The 16,379-nt window shown below is 39.6% G+C and overlaps 1 protein-coding gene across 1 annotated transcript in view; it reads left to right on the top strand.

The window, feature by feature from the left end:
* The window catches only part of ROBO1 (roundabout guidance receptor 1), a 707,322-nt gene that overhangs the window by 587,002 nt on the left and 103,941 nt on the right, over positions 1-16,379 (top strand). Inside the window, exon 5 of the mRNA XM_057404322.1 lies at positions 6,369-6,526. Coding sequence (XP_057260305.1) covers positions 6,369-6,526 — 158 coding nt within the window. The remainder of the gene's footprint in view (positions 1-6,368; positions 6,527-16,379) is intronic.

The raw sequence follows: 16,379 nt of genomic DNA on the forward strand, positions 1-16,379 counted from the left end.
GGTGCAGTTCTTCTGAGCGCTGTCTGAAACCCCTTGGTTTGTGTCCATAAATTTGGAAGTCTTCTGTGATTACACAAAAATTATTGTCTGTAATAAGCATGACTCAGTTAACTCCAAAACTCTAAAATGAAATGGACAATAAAAAAATAATAATAATAGTAATAAAAAATAAAATAAGTCTAAATATTTAGGACAATTGAAGGGAAACTGTCTCTGCGGTCTCTACAGACTTACAAGTAATGAACGCCTTGTCCCAGATCATAATACATGGAAGATGTTGAGAGGGATCACGTTTTGTACACAGTCAGTCAAATTAATAATTAGGTCCCTTCTCCTTATCTGTTTTCAGTCAACTTGAGGGATACTCTGAGAGTCTCATGCCTGAGGCATCACAGATCCCTCAGGTTTTAATTAGGTTTCCCAGTGCTGCAGTGTGCTCTCTTAGGCCTGTCAGTTACCCTCCTCACAGGAGTTAAAATTACTCTTTATATGACTTATCAGATTTGGTAGTTTAATTGATTACCAATTCATTGTCTAATTCATTGACACTTTCCACATGTGGAAATACTGTTACAGGATGGCAGCTAGCTATGTTGCCCAGTAAGATTCCTGGCAATGCTTAAAGCCCAAATCTTCAGCTAGTGAAACACAATCAGACTGATTGTGAGTGGTATCCATAAATTATCATCAGCAACTTTCAGTTAGGGGTTTTCACAGCCTTTTTCTGGAGCCTGCTCCTTAAGCCTTCATTTCTTTCGATTAACAATTGTGAGTTTCTTAACAGCAGCATTTTAACATCTTCATATGCATTCAGAATGTTTATTGCCAAAAGTCTCAAATTGAACTGCTTTTGCATTGTAGCATATTGCTTGATTCCATCATAGTCAGCAGCAGCTTTTAAAAGGCATGATCCAGTACGTGCAACACTCCTTGATTTCTTTCTACATTAATGGATTAGAAGCATGCAGGCCTTGTATTTGGTAATGTTTATTGCTGACTGTAATAGGGAATGGCACTTTTTTCCAGAGAAGGTAACTAATGACCTTCAGTAGATACCGAGATCCTAGACTGGTGGTGCAGTATAAAAAGCAGTTACTCTTTGGAGAGACTACATTTTGAAACATCTTAAAGGTTGCAGTAACAGAAGCAGTACATTTTGTTAACATTTTAGAAGTGTGAGCTAATTTCACTGCTAGCAGTTCAAACATCTAACTGGTGCTGTTTCATATAACACCTTTATTTAACTCTAATTCACCTAGTTATGGTTTGTGTCTTGTTTCTGTGAATGGGCGCTAAAGCAAAGCTATATTTCCTTGTTGCTTTGACTACCAGTGCTCTTTACTGGTGTCATTAGCCAAGTAGTACTAATACTAAATTACATAGATTCATACCCTCCCTGACATTTGTAATATGTTAGCATTCTTACAGCAGAATGTGGTACCAGATTCAGTAAAATATTTATCAGATCTTCAGGTTTGATGAGAAATAGGCAATTTCCCATTACAAGGAATTCTGTGTTACTGTGGTGGGTAGTAGTAATGCTTCAAACTGATTTAGCAAGAAGTGTCTAGAATAGAAGTGCAATCAAAATGTTCGGATTTCCTTATTTCTAGTTCTAAAATGATGCCACCTGTTAAGGCATGATACCTGTAATGTGTGAAGGCAATTAATGTGTTACTTACAAATACATTCTTCTCACCTATTCACCAGTGCTTCCTGGTTGCTTTCTTTCTTCTTGTATTTTCTTTATTGTCTTTGAACTAGGTCATGGTTACTTGATGAAATACCTACATTGTGTATATGCAAAAAAAACCTGCCTAAATACCTCCCATTTCACCCAGTAATGAATCCCTACTCTTTTTCATAGTAGCCAAACAAGAACTTAAGGAACAAAACACCAGCTGTTGCATTTCCTAATGCACTGTTTAGGGTTTACACAAAAAATGCTGTGTCTACTTAGCATAGTTAGGGTTGGAAAGAACCTTAAGATCATCTAGTTGCAACCCCCCTGCCTTGAGCAGGGATGCCTGACGCTAGACCATGTTACACAAGGCTCTGTCCAACCTGGCCTTGAACCCTGCCAGTGATGGAGCATTCACCACTTCTTTAGGCACCCTTTCCAGCGCCTCACCACTCTCCCAGTAAAGAACTTCTTCCTCCTATCTAAACTGAACTTATTCTGTTTAAGTTTTAACCCATTACCCCTTGTCCTATCACTACAGTCCCTAATGAAGAGTCCCTCCCAATCATCCTTATAGGCACCCTTCAGATACTGGAAGGCTGCTGTGGGGTCTCATGCAGCTTCTCTCCTCCAGGCTGAACAGCCCCAACTTTCTCAGACTGTCTTATGTTATTCCTGTCTTACTTATGTTGCTTGTCAGTAAAAATTTATCCTCAAGCAATTGCTAGTTCGTTTCTGCTCTGGGAAAGATTCTCTGGGGAAGCTGCAATTGGTTTGCTGCTTGAATAGTACATGTTATTAAATAGTTGTAAGAGTAGATGACTTCAAAGGAGAATTACGAAAGTTGCTTTTGAACCTGATTAGTTCAGCAAGCATAGCATAAAAGTGTTTTCAGCACAAACACGGGAGTTCAGAGTTCACACAGCAAGACCTTGGAGTTGTCCTAGCTGTGCAGTGACAGTTATGATTATTATTCATTCTATTTCAGAAACTACTAGAGTAAAATGTTAGAAAACCTTATCCACTGTATGTCAGAAGGGGGGGGAGGGATTATATTTAGGAAGATTATACTTTGAATTTGTTAAAAATACGAAGAAAAGGCAACCATCCTCTTTATCTATTTCCATTCCAGCTGCATATATGTAGAAGGAGGTGCATGTGGTGAAATTTGACCCTTCGGTGACTGAAAGCTCGTGCTGTATTGGATTATAAAGTGTACTTCTAATATATCGTCAAAAGGAAATGTATTCTCAGTTTACAGTGAGCCTTGGCTATGAAGGACAGAAAAGAAAATATGATTTTATTGTGGGTTTTTTTCCAGTAAGGGAAGAAAATTTAAAATTTATAACTTCATGCAAGATTGCCAGGGCCTGAGGCAAAAAAAAACAGAGCATGTATCTACTTTACAGCTGCAAAAATAATTACATGATAACTATCTATGGAGTAATCTCTAATGGATTACGTTTTGTTAGCGTTTCATTATGTAATGTCAGAGCCAAAATAATTCATAGTAAATGGGGAAAAAAATACTTGTTTTGATGTATCTATGGCCTGCACCTTTGGTGTCCTCCTAAGGCATTTCTACTAAGCATTGGTTCATTTGTGGAAAGCCTTGGTTTACAGACAAGGTACGGTGCTTGTAAAGCTGATAAAAGACTTAAGGGGTGTAGAAATTACTGAGGTAATTTCTTTTTATTACGCTACTGCTGGATTTCTTAGTTGCTTTAAAGGTGTTAAAAGCCATCCCAGGTGCTATCTGATAGGTTTTCCTCTTAGATTTACAAGGTTTTTCAGACTTGAAAAGCTCTTACAGTTTATTAAGATCAGTTCCATTGATTTTTTTTATTCTCTTTTTCTTTTGAAACTTAAGGGCACTTCTTTTTATATCTCTTAATTTCATCCAAGTGATACAATCTTCAGCAGTAATAAGAGGCTTCTTACTCATGGTCAAAACACCTCTTTAATTGTGTTCCAGTGGAACTGAGGTGTAGCAAATAAACTCTTCTGCACTTTCATGTGCTGTTGGCACTGGGAGCTGGATATATAGGGTTTTTTTAGCAACTCGGTGCAACTTCTGTTTCTTCTTTTATATTCTTTAGTTTGGAGAAGTGATAAAAAGAAATAATAATATGACCAGTGGCTCCAAGCCAGATCATGTCTCCATTAAAGTGAATAGAAAAAAATATTTGACTTAAGCAGAAGTGGTGTCAGCCTCGGCATTTATGCTATGTGTTTTACTGTATCTGGATGGCTTGAGGGTTATTTGGAAACATAAGAAGTTGCATCTGGTTATTAATGCAACGGTTTATCGGTATAAATGGAATAAGTACATATAAGGTTTTCAATGTATGTGAGAAAGGTGTATATATACCTTTGTCCCAGAGTAGGTCACTCATTTGCCCTCAGATCATTTTAAAGGTCTTCAGAAAGACCTTACAGATAGGAATGCTTTGGTGGCAGTGCTGTACCTGCCAGTCTGTAAGCACAGCCACATTCCTTAACATCTAACAGTATATCACACCTCAATTGGAAGTGGCATTAACAGCCAAACCAGTGTTGAGTAGTGAATGTCCGTATGTGTGTGGTCCATGGCTTGGGGGATATATTTTTTGCTGCAGATTCTTTTCAGTGTTTACTGCTGACACGAGATTGTTGCAGGTAGGAAGAGTGACAGATACCCTTATCAAAATCCTAAGAGTCCTATGGTTGTAATGTACTTTTCCATTCTGTATTCTTTGTTCAGTGTGGGTGGAGTAATAGCAGTGGAGAGGAGTTGAATGTTATATTTAGTATCATTTATTTATTTTTAGATTAAACCTGATGCCACCTACTTGGCAAGACGTAGGAATGCCATTATTCTGTTAAATTGTGTCCCTGTGTAGTGGCCTGCTGAGCACAGTGTGACATCTTTCCTCTCCCAAAAAAGAAATATAATCACACAGCTATTGATAAAACTCATAGTGGGTGACGGGAGGAAACTAGAGTTTCCTAGGCCTGAGCTTGGCCAAGTGATGAGAAAGAACAAATTCTAGTAACAAGCTACAATAAGAATGTTTCTTTCTAAGAAAAGGTAGTAAAATTGACTTCCAAATGAAGGATCCGGTGCTGGCTCAGGCTAAGAGATGACTCCCTCAAGTCAGGAAAGATTTTTATTGGGGTATTTTTTCTTGAAAAAGTCTCAGCCAAATGACAAAGATGAGTTTGGCAAAGGCTGCACAAATTTGTGGTGTCATATAATATCATCAAGAACTGGGAAGTTGTTAATTTTTGACATAAACTCAGGGATGGCTGCAATTCATATGGCCAGTGGCCAATCCTTAACTGTAAGTCTTTGAGTTACTGGCAAGCTGACCTTGTGTCAAAAGATCAAATCTTTGCCATGCTTCTCCCCAAGTGACATCCTACCTGAGCAGAAGGCATTGTGCCTTCTTCAGTTGCGAAAGGAATCATAAATAGTTGAATTGGAAGGGACCTTAAAGCTTGTCTGATTCCAATCCCCTGCCATGGGTAGAGACACCTTCCACTAGGGCAGGTTGCTCCAAGCCCCTTCCAACCTGGCCTTGAATACTGCCAACGATGGGGCAGCCACAACTTGTTGTGTCAACCTGTTTCAATGCCTCATCACCCTCACAGTAAAGAATTTCTTTATATCTTATCTAAATCTACCCTATTTTAGTTTAAAGCCATTACCCCTTGTCCTGTCACTGCATTCCCTTTTAAAAAGTCCCTCAGCAGATTTCGTGTAGGTGCCCTTGAAGTACTAAAAGGCTGGTTTAAGGTCTCCCCAGAATCTTCCCCATGCTGAACAGCCCCAACATAACTTCCTAAGCCTTTCAAGGCTGGCATCCCTTCCCTCCAGGGTGTTGACTGCACCACACAGCTTGGTGTCATGAGCAGACTTGCTGAGGTTGCACTCAATCTCACTGTCCGTGTCACAGCCAAAGATGTTGAACAAGATCCTAACACTGACCTCTGAGGGACACCACTTGTCACTGGTCTCTGCTTGGACGTCAAGCTGTTCACCACAAGTCTTTGAGTGCAACTAATCAGCCGATTCCTTATCCACGAAGTGGTCCATCCATCTAATCACATCTCTCCAATTTAGAGACAAGAATGTCATGCAGAACAGTGTCAAATGCCTTCCACAAGTCCAGGTAGATGATGTCAGTCGCTCTTCCCTTATCCACTGATGGTGTGACTCTACTGTAGAAGGCCACCAAATTTGTCAGGCACTGTTTGCCCTTAGTGAAGCCAAGTTATCTGTCACCAGTCAACCCATTATTGTTCATGTGCCTTAGCATAGTTTCCAGGGGGATCTGCTTCATGATCTTGCCAGTCACAAAGGTGAGAGTGACTCTTGTGCTCACATATACTAGGCAAATATGCCAAGTACCACCAGTAAGGCAGCTCTTGTGTGCAGACAGTCCTATGGCTGTGTCAGCCTTTCATCTTTGTCAGAATTAGTCACCTGGGTTGCATGTTAGAAGTTAAATACGAGTTGTACATGGGTTTTCTGTGTTACAGTGTGAAGTACCACACACCATCCGCAGACTCCAAATGAAATTCATTGACTGAATTTTTCTTTAATATAAAGTATAATGACAACAGGAACCAAAAGGAAAAAACTTTGCTGCGCTTTTGGTATATTGCTGGGTAATTTCTTACTTAATTTTCTTTATTCTTTCAGTTCTACGGGATGACTTCAGACAAAATCCATCAGATGTAATGGTAGCTGTGGGTGAACCTGCAGTGATGGAATGTCAGCCCCCAAGAGGTCACCCAGAACCCACTATATCATGGAAAAAAGATGGTACCCCTCTCGATGACAAAGATGAGAGAATCACAGTAAGTATAAAAAGGTTTTCAAACAATGCAAAAATCAACTAATTAAAACTACTAGTTTTGAGCATAGAGTCATCCAGCCATGATGTACTTAATAGGATCTGTCTTTTCCTTGCCTTGGAGGTAAGGCTAGTTTGCATTTAGCTTGTGATGCATCCTGTAGTCTCATACTACTTCATTGCAGGGTATGCATTTGTTTGTTAGAGAAGACAATACAAAACCTGTGTTCTTCTCTTCCTCAGAGAAATAGAAACTTGTAGAAATGAAATTCATTATATTTGTCACTGTCCTATAATTTTCTTGCCTTTTATCTACCTATAACAACTGCCTTCTTTGGTTGGAAAGAGGAACTACTAGTAGTCTAGGAGCGACCACCTTTCATAATTCTGTTGAAAAGAATCCATGCAGAAAAGTTGTGCATTGCATTAGTAACAATAGTGCTTTTGGGATATAGTCCCATTTCTTTAGAGAGGTGATGGCTTGCCCTGCCCTCTCAAATTAAGCTGTTTTCTTGTTAGAGGTGTTGTACCCATTTGTACCTGTAGCTTGCTGAATACAGTGCATGATTATTCAGGAGTGGGAATAAAGTAGCTTGTTGAATCTGAAAGCTATCCTTCTTTTAATTTTTGACACATGAAACAATAAGCTAGGGAGCCTTGAAGAAATGGCAATGAAAAATGGAGTTTAAAAATCATTTATATGCTGCCAACAGGGTGATACAAAACACCATTCCGCATGGTAAGAAACCATATCATCTGAAAGCACATGCCGTATCAGATCCTGTTGGTACTGGAAGGGTAAATGCTCCATCCCTGGCTGTGTTCAAGGCCAGGCTAGACAGAGCCTTGAGCAACATGGTCTAGTGTGAGGTGGCCCTGCCCATGGCAGGAGGTTGGAGCTGGATGACCTTAAGGTCCCTTCCAACCCGTACTTTTTTATGGTTCTATGACCACCAGCGTGCAACAAGATCAGAGGCACGTATGATTTATATACCTCAATCATATGTGTCCTGGGTTTGTCTGTAACAGTTATTTTTCTCCTTCTTAGGTAGCTAGGGCAGTGCTGTACAAAGGTGAAGCAGTTGAGGGCTTTTGAGGGAAACTTTTAATGCAAGAACACTTAAACCTAAGTGACCTAAGTAAAAATTTACCTTTTTTGTTTGAGATTTAAATTGCCAGTTCTTCTATTTGGTTTTTGCAAACCAGACAAAGCTCAGGCATTCTGTAGTTGTGGCATATGCATACATTTAAATTTTTAAGTACCCTACCCGAACCTGTAGTGATTGCTGGCTATTAACTCAATTCCTCCAATCACACCTGCTAAGAACTTGCAATTTCCTTTTCAAATCTACTTCCCACTGTGACAAGCCAATTGACCTGAGATAAAGAGAAGATTCCAGTGCTGCTGCTTTTTTTCAGCAAATGCTTTCTAAACTTGCATTTTCTATTGCTATACTTTATTATCCTGAAGGATTTTCAGGTGTTGCCTATTAAGTACATTCCTTTTGTTATACACGAAAACTCCTCTCCCAGCTGCCAGAACAAAGACAAACCCAGAACAAAAGCAGCTATCCCTGACTAGCAGTGCCACCTGTATTTATTAAAATGGTTCTTAGGATGGGATAAAGCCCCACAGATTGCTTTTGTTTTCTGGTGATTGTATGAAACCCTTACCTACACAGTATCCTTTCACCATGACATCTGGTGGAGTTATCTTGTGTTATCAATTTCCACTTCCAAAAACAAACAAAAGCAAAATGAGTTTGCATGTAGGTATAGATATACACTTGTTTCGCGTGCCCAGATGAATGTTTGTTTTCAGAGGTGTAAATTAAGAGTGCTGCCATAGCTGGCTCAACTCATTCATGTACGTCATGTTTGCCTGGCATTGTCTTAAGCAGTGCTATTAATATCATGGCTACTTTCTCACACAGGCAAGAGACTGAAGCTACATTGTCATGCAGATTTGCATCAACTTACAGCTGTAGCAGGATCATGCCAAGTGGATAAATATGCATTCAGATGTACATCTTAACAGCTTTGCAGCAACCATCTGTATTATCTTGCTAGTTGGCTGGGAGGCAAGGGGAGATTGGGGCCTGGAATGGGCCACATGCTAAAGGACAGATGGGGAAAATGTATTAATTTTGCAACCCGACTTAGAATTATTCCATTTCTGTTACCTTATCTCCATTAGGTTATTTCCATTTTAGTTTAGCAACTGGAAGATGAAGAATTAAAATAGTACAACAGCTGTAATACAGATGAAGTTGTTGGGTTTGAAGTGATAGATTTAATTTTTACACTAAATCAACCTTTTAAAAAAAAGTCATTTAAGTCCCTATATTTAAAACGAACACCTACATTTATATGATGCAAAATAATGGTTAACTTGATGAAACTAAGTTTTAGTAATACACTTTACAGGTGTTACCTCCCTGTTTTTAAGCCGTGAGATTGCCAGATCAAGAGAAGTCAAACTATATACATGTTGATGTTCAATGTATGTGTAATACCAGGGAGCATTTAATCAATGGAAATTCTTTGGTGGCTCCACTTGTAAAGCATTTCCAGTTGTTTCCATCCTTAAAGGCTGGTTGATCTTTGACTCATTGCCATTTTAAGAGTTCTGTGAGTGTCAAAGGCTGCTTAAAGCATTTCGTAACAATACTTTCTGACAAAAAAAAAAACCAACTTTAGGATTATACTTTCTTTTTTCTTTTCAATAAGGGTTGATGCTTGACATCTTTTTTTTGATTCATATCTACACTTCCTGCAAAAAGATGGTGTTTCCAAGAACCAAACTCACTTTTAATATATGGAAGCTTTTCCTCATCTGCAGTGATCTGCACTGATCTTTGAGTCAGCAGAACTGGGCTTTGCAGACTTAAGTATTAAGGGTGCTGGAGAAACAGAGGTGGTGGCTTGGTTCCTGACAGAAGGTTTGAAGCAAGAGATGTAGATAAATAGTGGTTAAATAAGACCCAAGTTAAGGCACGACTTCCTCTGGAATGCAATAAAAAGAAAATATTATTTTGTGCTGGTAGGGTTAAGGAAATTGATCTGTTTATGTAGGTGAGGTAATAAAAATCTAAGTAGTCTTTGCATATCTTTGCTTCATTTGAAGGGCGAATAAATACACTTTCAAGAGAGATAAATTTTTATGTCTTTCAGGTTATAAACAGTAGGGAATGGAACAAGTAAGAAACTGAAGTAAAGGGATAGGCACAACTATCTGTGATTGGGATTGTAGAAACAGACATGTTCTTTGAGCACAGCTCTCGGTACTGCTCAGTTGTAACAGAAGTCACTCTTCAGAGCACACATGTCCACTGGGTGCATCTGGTGAAGAATCATTATTGAAATGTGTTTTAATCTCTGTTCTTAAATATATTATCTATAAACAGTTTTCTCAGTGCACTGGAGCTAAACATCATTTTTCTCGTGTATTCCTTACACCACAGTATGAAAGCATCTACTTGATGTGGCTAATCCCTCTCTTTATTACAAATGAATTGGGACTGACAGTCTTGGATATGAAGCAAATGCTTATCTTTAACTTAGTTTGTTGGAATTGAAAAACAATTATCATGAGGCCAGAGCAGAACTGGTGTTATTCTTTGCTCATCTAGGTATTTTTTCTCCTGGAATTACTGTGGCCCTCCTATAACATATATGGCTGAAAAGGAGTGTTTCAGTGCACTATGGGAGGCTGTGTGAGTCTCTGCTTAGAGCTGAGACATGGCAGAGGAAGAAGATGCAAGGTCTTGTCTGCAAGTGAGAGAAGAGGATGCTCACCAGGGTGGGGAAGTTCCTTATTCTGTTTCCAGCCCTTAGTGGTGGTTTGGAATTGCTGTCATGCCAGGTGAAGTGCATAGACCCAGAAATTGCTTGGAGGGAGGATCTAGGCTAGGACTCTGGGCTTCGAAGTGTCCTCACCAGACACAGGTCTCCTCCCAGCCCCATCAGTCTAGCCATCTTTGCATGGCAGCCCAGTGTCATTAGGACATAGCCATGTGTTTCAGGCACTACCCTTGGCACCCAAAGCTATGAGTTTGCATTGCCTCAGGCTGAGGAGGAAGAAGCAGTCTAGTTTCTGCTGACTGCTGTGATCACTGGGCTTGGTCTTTCCAATTGTATTTTGTCTGGATGTAGTTGGCAGGAGCATCACTGTCTGCAATTACCATTAGCAACGACTTCCGTGGGCACTCACAGGAATACTCACAGTGAATACTGGTTGCTTCTAAGATTGTGAATACCTCCAGTGTGCTTCCATTCACTTCTCAGCAATCTTCCTGTTGTACCCCAAAACTTCCTACTACTTCTCCCATGGTGTCCCCATTGCCTCCCTACCACACACCACTGCAGTGAAATTTTCACCTCATTCCCCATACATTTCTTCCATCTTACAACCTGCCCTTGCATTCACCCAGCCTTTTTCTTCCACCTGTCTAGCCCTGACTCTGTCATCTTGATTAGGGCTAACTGCTTGTGTGGAGATAAGAGTTTGGAAGCTCAGATAAGCAAAACCTCCTGCTGTATCCTGTAATGTAAAGGCGCTCTTCCTTTGCCTTTGCTGATAATGTAAATGGCTAGTGTGCTGTGATTTGTAAGGAATGTGGTGTTGTCTGTCTTAGGTTTGCTCAGAGCCTTCCTTAAAGAACCATGTTGCTCCTCTGTCTTCTTTGCATCCCATCCCAAATGCAGTTGCCTGTATATAAGATGCTGACATCAGTAATCTAAGCAAGATGGTGGAGCCTTTGAGCATATCTTTAGGCAAAAACTGGAAATAATTACAGACTCTAAGGAGTGCAGATCATTCACAGGATTTGTGGATCTCCCATCTGGGCAGGGCATCCTCCATATAATTTTGGATCTCTCAAGTGTTATGATAATTTAGGGCAATGCCTGCATAATTAATTAGGCCTCAATAAAATCAAGATGCAGTCAGACTGCCTGTAATTATAAATACTTTCCCAGTGAGAGAATGTGTACATTTCTTGCTTAAGTTCCAGAGCAAGTTGATGGTTGATCCAGGTTTGGAGGTCAGGACTTCACAACTGCTTCTGTCTCTGTCCCATGCTCATGCTTCAGAAAGCTTCCTAATTGTGCACATGAAGACATGGTGTAGGTGGTAAAAGGAAAAAGCTATGCATACTGAACACGAAATTTTAATAGGCAAAATCTTATGCATGAAAAAGGATGTTTGTACCTCAAAAAGAAATCCTTTGAATACAAAAAGCAAAGTCTTTGCATTGAAACTTTGGTTCAGCGCTGTGATTGCTGTTTCCCTCTATTTCGTATTAACCCTTATCTGTCATTTATCCTGAATCATCCTCATTTGATTTTTAAAAGAAAATCCTTGGAAGCCATTTATCTTTCCTTGTTCAAGTTTCTTAGCTTCTAAGATCAAAGTTATGGGAATGCATAATGCATACAGATTTTCATTCCTTTTTTTGTGTGGCTGTCTTGTGACATCAAGAATTTTGAATGACTTACACTCTTATTTTAGGTAAGTTATAACCTGAATTCTTGATTCCAGTTTGGTTTCCTGGCCCTTAAACAGTACATCACAAATACAAAGCATTTATTGTGTCTTGTGCAGTGCTGTTTTTACATGAGTGAGTGATAAAAATGTTGAGCACAAAATGTGAAAACAAAGTCTCTGAACTTCTGTTATTACAGGAAAACCTCCTTTAGAGGTACCAGCCATAGCAAGACACTTTATGCATTTGCCCTGAATTTTTTGTTAATGAATTGTCAAAGAGAGCTAGGTTCATTCTTTTTGGTGGAAAACATTCATAGCCTCATTGTGCTTTGGCAAATTTAAAACTACATAGGTCGTCCCAACGTGATCTTGGTCATAACAAAGAAGAAAGAAATAGAAGAAATTACTATGCTGATCAGTTAAAAGGGGGAAAATAAATGGTTGTCTGTACTGGAGGGAACAGTGGAAAAAACAGAAATTAATTCCTCATTTAGGAAATGGGCCTTTCTTTCCAAAGTTAAATTGCAATGGGAAAAATTGAAGAGGGGAGGTGAATCAAGACAAGGAAAACAAAAGCTGATCAAATTTGTTGCTGTGTGCTGTGCAGGAGTAACTGTCTTAACTCTTTAAAACAGCAATGCTTCTGACACAAGCTGTACTGTTACAGTGCCACTGCAAATTAATTCAAGATGTTTATCCTTTTATTCTTTCTTCTTTATTCTCCTTTTATTTTTGGTCTCCTCTCTTCCTTATTTTATTCATTGTTAATCTCTTACTCTCTTCATCTCCCCAAATTGCATACAAGCATAGCCAAAGAATGCATATTCCTGTAGAAGACGGAATGCTAATGGTAACATTGTCTGTTCTATGGAGAGCTGCATTAAAGTTCATGGCCTGAGTGCACAGCACACAGAGCAATGGGGGTGAGGGGAAATGGGGAGCAAGCACCTACAGTGCAGGGTTTTATTTCATTTTAATTGTTTTTCTTTTGGGGGGCAGATTAAAGGGCAAGCAGCAATTTCCTATATACCCTGGGAGGGTTATGAGGAGAAGGAGGGTTTTTTTCTTCAGCTTCCCAATATGTATTTGTTGCTCCCCAGCAATTTCCTATTTGTCCCATCCTTTTTCTTCATTCTCTCTCTTTTTCCCACTCCCTGGGAGGGTTGGCTTCCCACTCTACCTCTCTTCATCCTTCATCTGCTGATCCCTACAATGGCATCTTCCTCGAGGAGCAAGAATAGTGATTTATATTTCTTCTGCTATTAATATTGCTTCCTCTGGTGACACAACTGGAACTGCTGTGAGTTAACTTGGCACCCCAAGGGGAAAGAAATGTAAAAGATTGTGAAAAAAAATGTGGAACCACAGAGCTGTCCCAGATGATGGTAAGAATGGCTCTAAATCCTGGTTCTTGCTCTTAGTTTTTCTCTGTTCGCTTTTAAATCTCTGTTTTAGGGTCCCGGTTGCTTCTGCTGGAGTATCTGCTCTCCAGATTCCAGTGTGTCATCTCCCTTGCTTTCTGACCATGGCATGTGCTTCTTTTGTCTCCTGCATTATCTTCAGGGCACCTTTCCCATCTTCTGCCCTATGTCGCTAGTGTCCACATCTGCACAGCTACTGTTTCTGTGTTAAGAAGGAAGATACCCTGAGAACTCTGTTATACTGCTGCTTCCCATGTCATTTATTTTTTTTAGCACAGGCATATCTGAGCGCTTTACAGAGGCATGTTAATCTTTCATTAGTGTTTGTCACATCGTTTTGTACAGTGTGGGCTTTTGGCTGAGCCCTTGAAAAAACCTTACCTTCTTCTTCAGAAGACCCTTCTCATCTTGGAAGACTGTAAGAAGTCTTGAGTAATAATAGCCTGAACTGACAGAAAGGAGAGAAAATACCGGGTTATACCTTGGGGTTTGTATTAATGTTCTTCTTTCTCTTCTTCCATCCTATTTGAAGTCTTACCACACTCACACCGTTTTTCAGACTCGTCTCTTTGAAATGAAACTTTTCATCTCTGACACATCCATGAGTAGTTTCCAAGCCTGACCACAACAGTTAATTGTGTCAGCTTATATTTCTATAAACACTGAAGTAAATGTGGATTGAAAATCCTAACCTATTACAAGATAGGCTCCTCCCAGAGGGGCAGGAGGATGGCTTTTTGCAGGTTTACCATTTTAAAGAGCATAGCTATACAGACATTTTCAGGCAGATGTGAGCTCATTCAGTTTGCTTTTTGAATCAACCAGAAGCCATATGGCAGTGGTTAATGTGGCGCCGAGCCTGAGCTAATAAGCCCTGCTGAGAGACAGGCTAGATCACTCCAGCATGGTATTGTACTAATGTGGCCACACAGCTTCTGTTGTGCATAGGGTAAGGGCAAAAACGAGCTTATATTGCCTTGAAGTCTCCATGCACTTGAAAACACATGTATGGATTCCCTTCCTCATCTATAGCTCTAGCAGCCAACTGTCCCAAGTACTTCTTTGGAGGACAAGATGCTTTCTACATTGCAGTGATGTTTGCTGCAAGAAAATGGTGAGGAATAAGCCCATTAGTCTGAAGTGTTTGAGTTGTGCTCAATGCCGGACATTGTTCTAATTAGTTTAAATGTCTCATTGCTAACCCTGAATCTTCTGTGCAAGGTTGCTGCATGAAATGTAGGACAGGCTAAACCATCCATTGGTCCACACTTGATGTGATGTGTCTTTTCATAGACATCTCTAAAGGAATTAGTGGAAAGGGAAGGAACATCGTGATACAGGGCAAGAGGGTGGCCCAGTGTTGAACATCTGTGTACTGGGGAGGATACCAGGTTCTGTATGCTTGTGTTGGCTGTCACACAGAGTAGATTTTGCATTTCGGACCAAACTGACCTCCCATTTCTCAATGTCATGCCTGGTAATTGCATAACCTACTGTGTGAGGCTATGAGATTTATAGACTCTGTTCACACTAACTGAAACTAGTGGAATTAAAACATCATAATTCAGTGTTAGGTTTAAAGGCTTGTTAGGGTCATTTACTTATTGGCATTTTAAACCAAGTTATTGCTGACCATATTGTCCCTATAGCTAAAAGTATCTGTTCCTTCTGTTTTTTCTCACATTTTTCAGAAAGGTTCCTTTGCATCAGCAGTGCGTATTGCTTCAGCTATTTTGTCTCCACGCCACTTAAAATGTTAGGCATTAGACATGCATAACTATGGTTTCTCAGTATTGTTTCACCCAGCAGTAGTGAAAAGTACTCGTTTCATGTGAACTAAGTATGTATTTTTCTATGCTCAACTTTATTTTGCACTGATTTCTCCTTTTAAATATAAAAGTAAAGTGAAGAATAATTAAGTTCTTTTACAGATACTCTGCGGACTTAAAGGAATTTGAGAACTCCTCACTGAGTCAAAATTCTCCATGGATTTCTTTTGTCCCTAGTCATGAACTGATGACCTAGATAGTAAAAGAAAATAAATGCCTGCAGCAAATAGAGTATGTGTTGGATATATGAGTTTTGAGACTTCCACAGACCTAGACATTAAACTAACAGGATTTTCTTGTTAAAATGGCTTATTGAGAGTTTTGAACCTTTGGGACCATCTGAAATTATAGAAATGGAGTCTGGGAAGCTTCTTCTTAAAAAAATAAGAAAAAAACAGGTGGTTGTTATCTCAGACTAGGTTACTCAAGCTATCCAGAGGGTGTAGGACTTTATGATTTGAATGCTTAGGAGCAAAGGTGATTTATTATGCTGAGAAAGTAAATTCTTTGTTTTGTTTGGCTGGCAGTTAGTTGTTGGGGTTTTTTGGGGATGGGTAAGGGAGATGAAAAAAGGATGTGGGAGGGAAATTATTTCTTCATTCATTTTATTCTCTTAATGAAAAAGAAACATTTTTGTTTGGTTAGTTTTTTTAAGCAGTCAGGAAAGGAGCCTTTGCTTATATTACACACAATAAAGATGAAGGTTGGGTTTAAAAAGTTAATTCTTCTCCTCCCCTCCCTTCATCAGCTCTGTGGAAAATCCTACATGTAGGGTATAGACATCCTCTGAGTTAAAAATCCACTTCTGGAGACATCTTCTCCCCAGCCTCTTAGGGACTGCTGTGCTGTGTGCCTTATCTGATTCTTATCATGGGCAACAACAATGAAAAGCAAGGCAATATTCAAAGAATCAGACTTTTAAAGCCTTTTATTAATGTGACACACAGAGCATTTGGACTCACACTGGGAAGCATGTACACTGTGTACAGGCAGAGACCATGCTCAGAGGAGAGTTAAGTCCATTGGATGTGAAACTTAGGATCCATACAGGATCAAAATGTGCAAAAAAGCATTAGAAATCTCTTGCATTTCAAGGTTCTTTTATGGACCTGTAATCAT

This window comes from Pezoporus wallicus, unplaced genomic scaffold (assembly GCF_028554395.1).
Source record: "Pezoporus wallicus isolate ANWC-B61680 ecotype Strahan unplaced genomic scaffold, APGP_CSIRO_Pwel_v1 contig_5922, whole genome shotgun sequence".
Lineage (NCBI taxonomy): Eukaryota > Metazoa > Chordata > Aves > Psittaciformes > Psittacidae > Pezoporus > Pezoporus wallicus.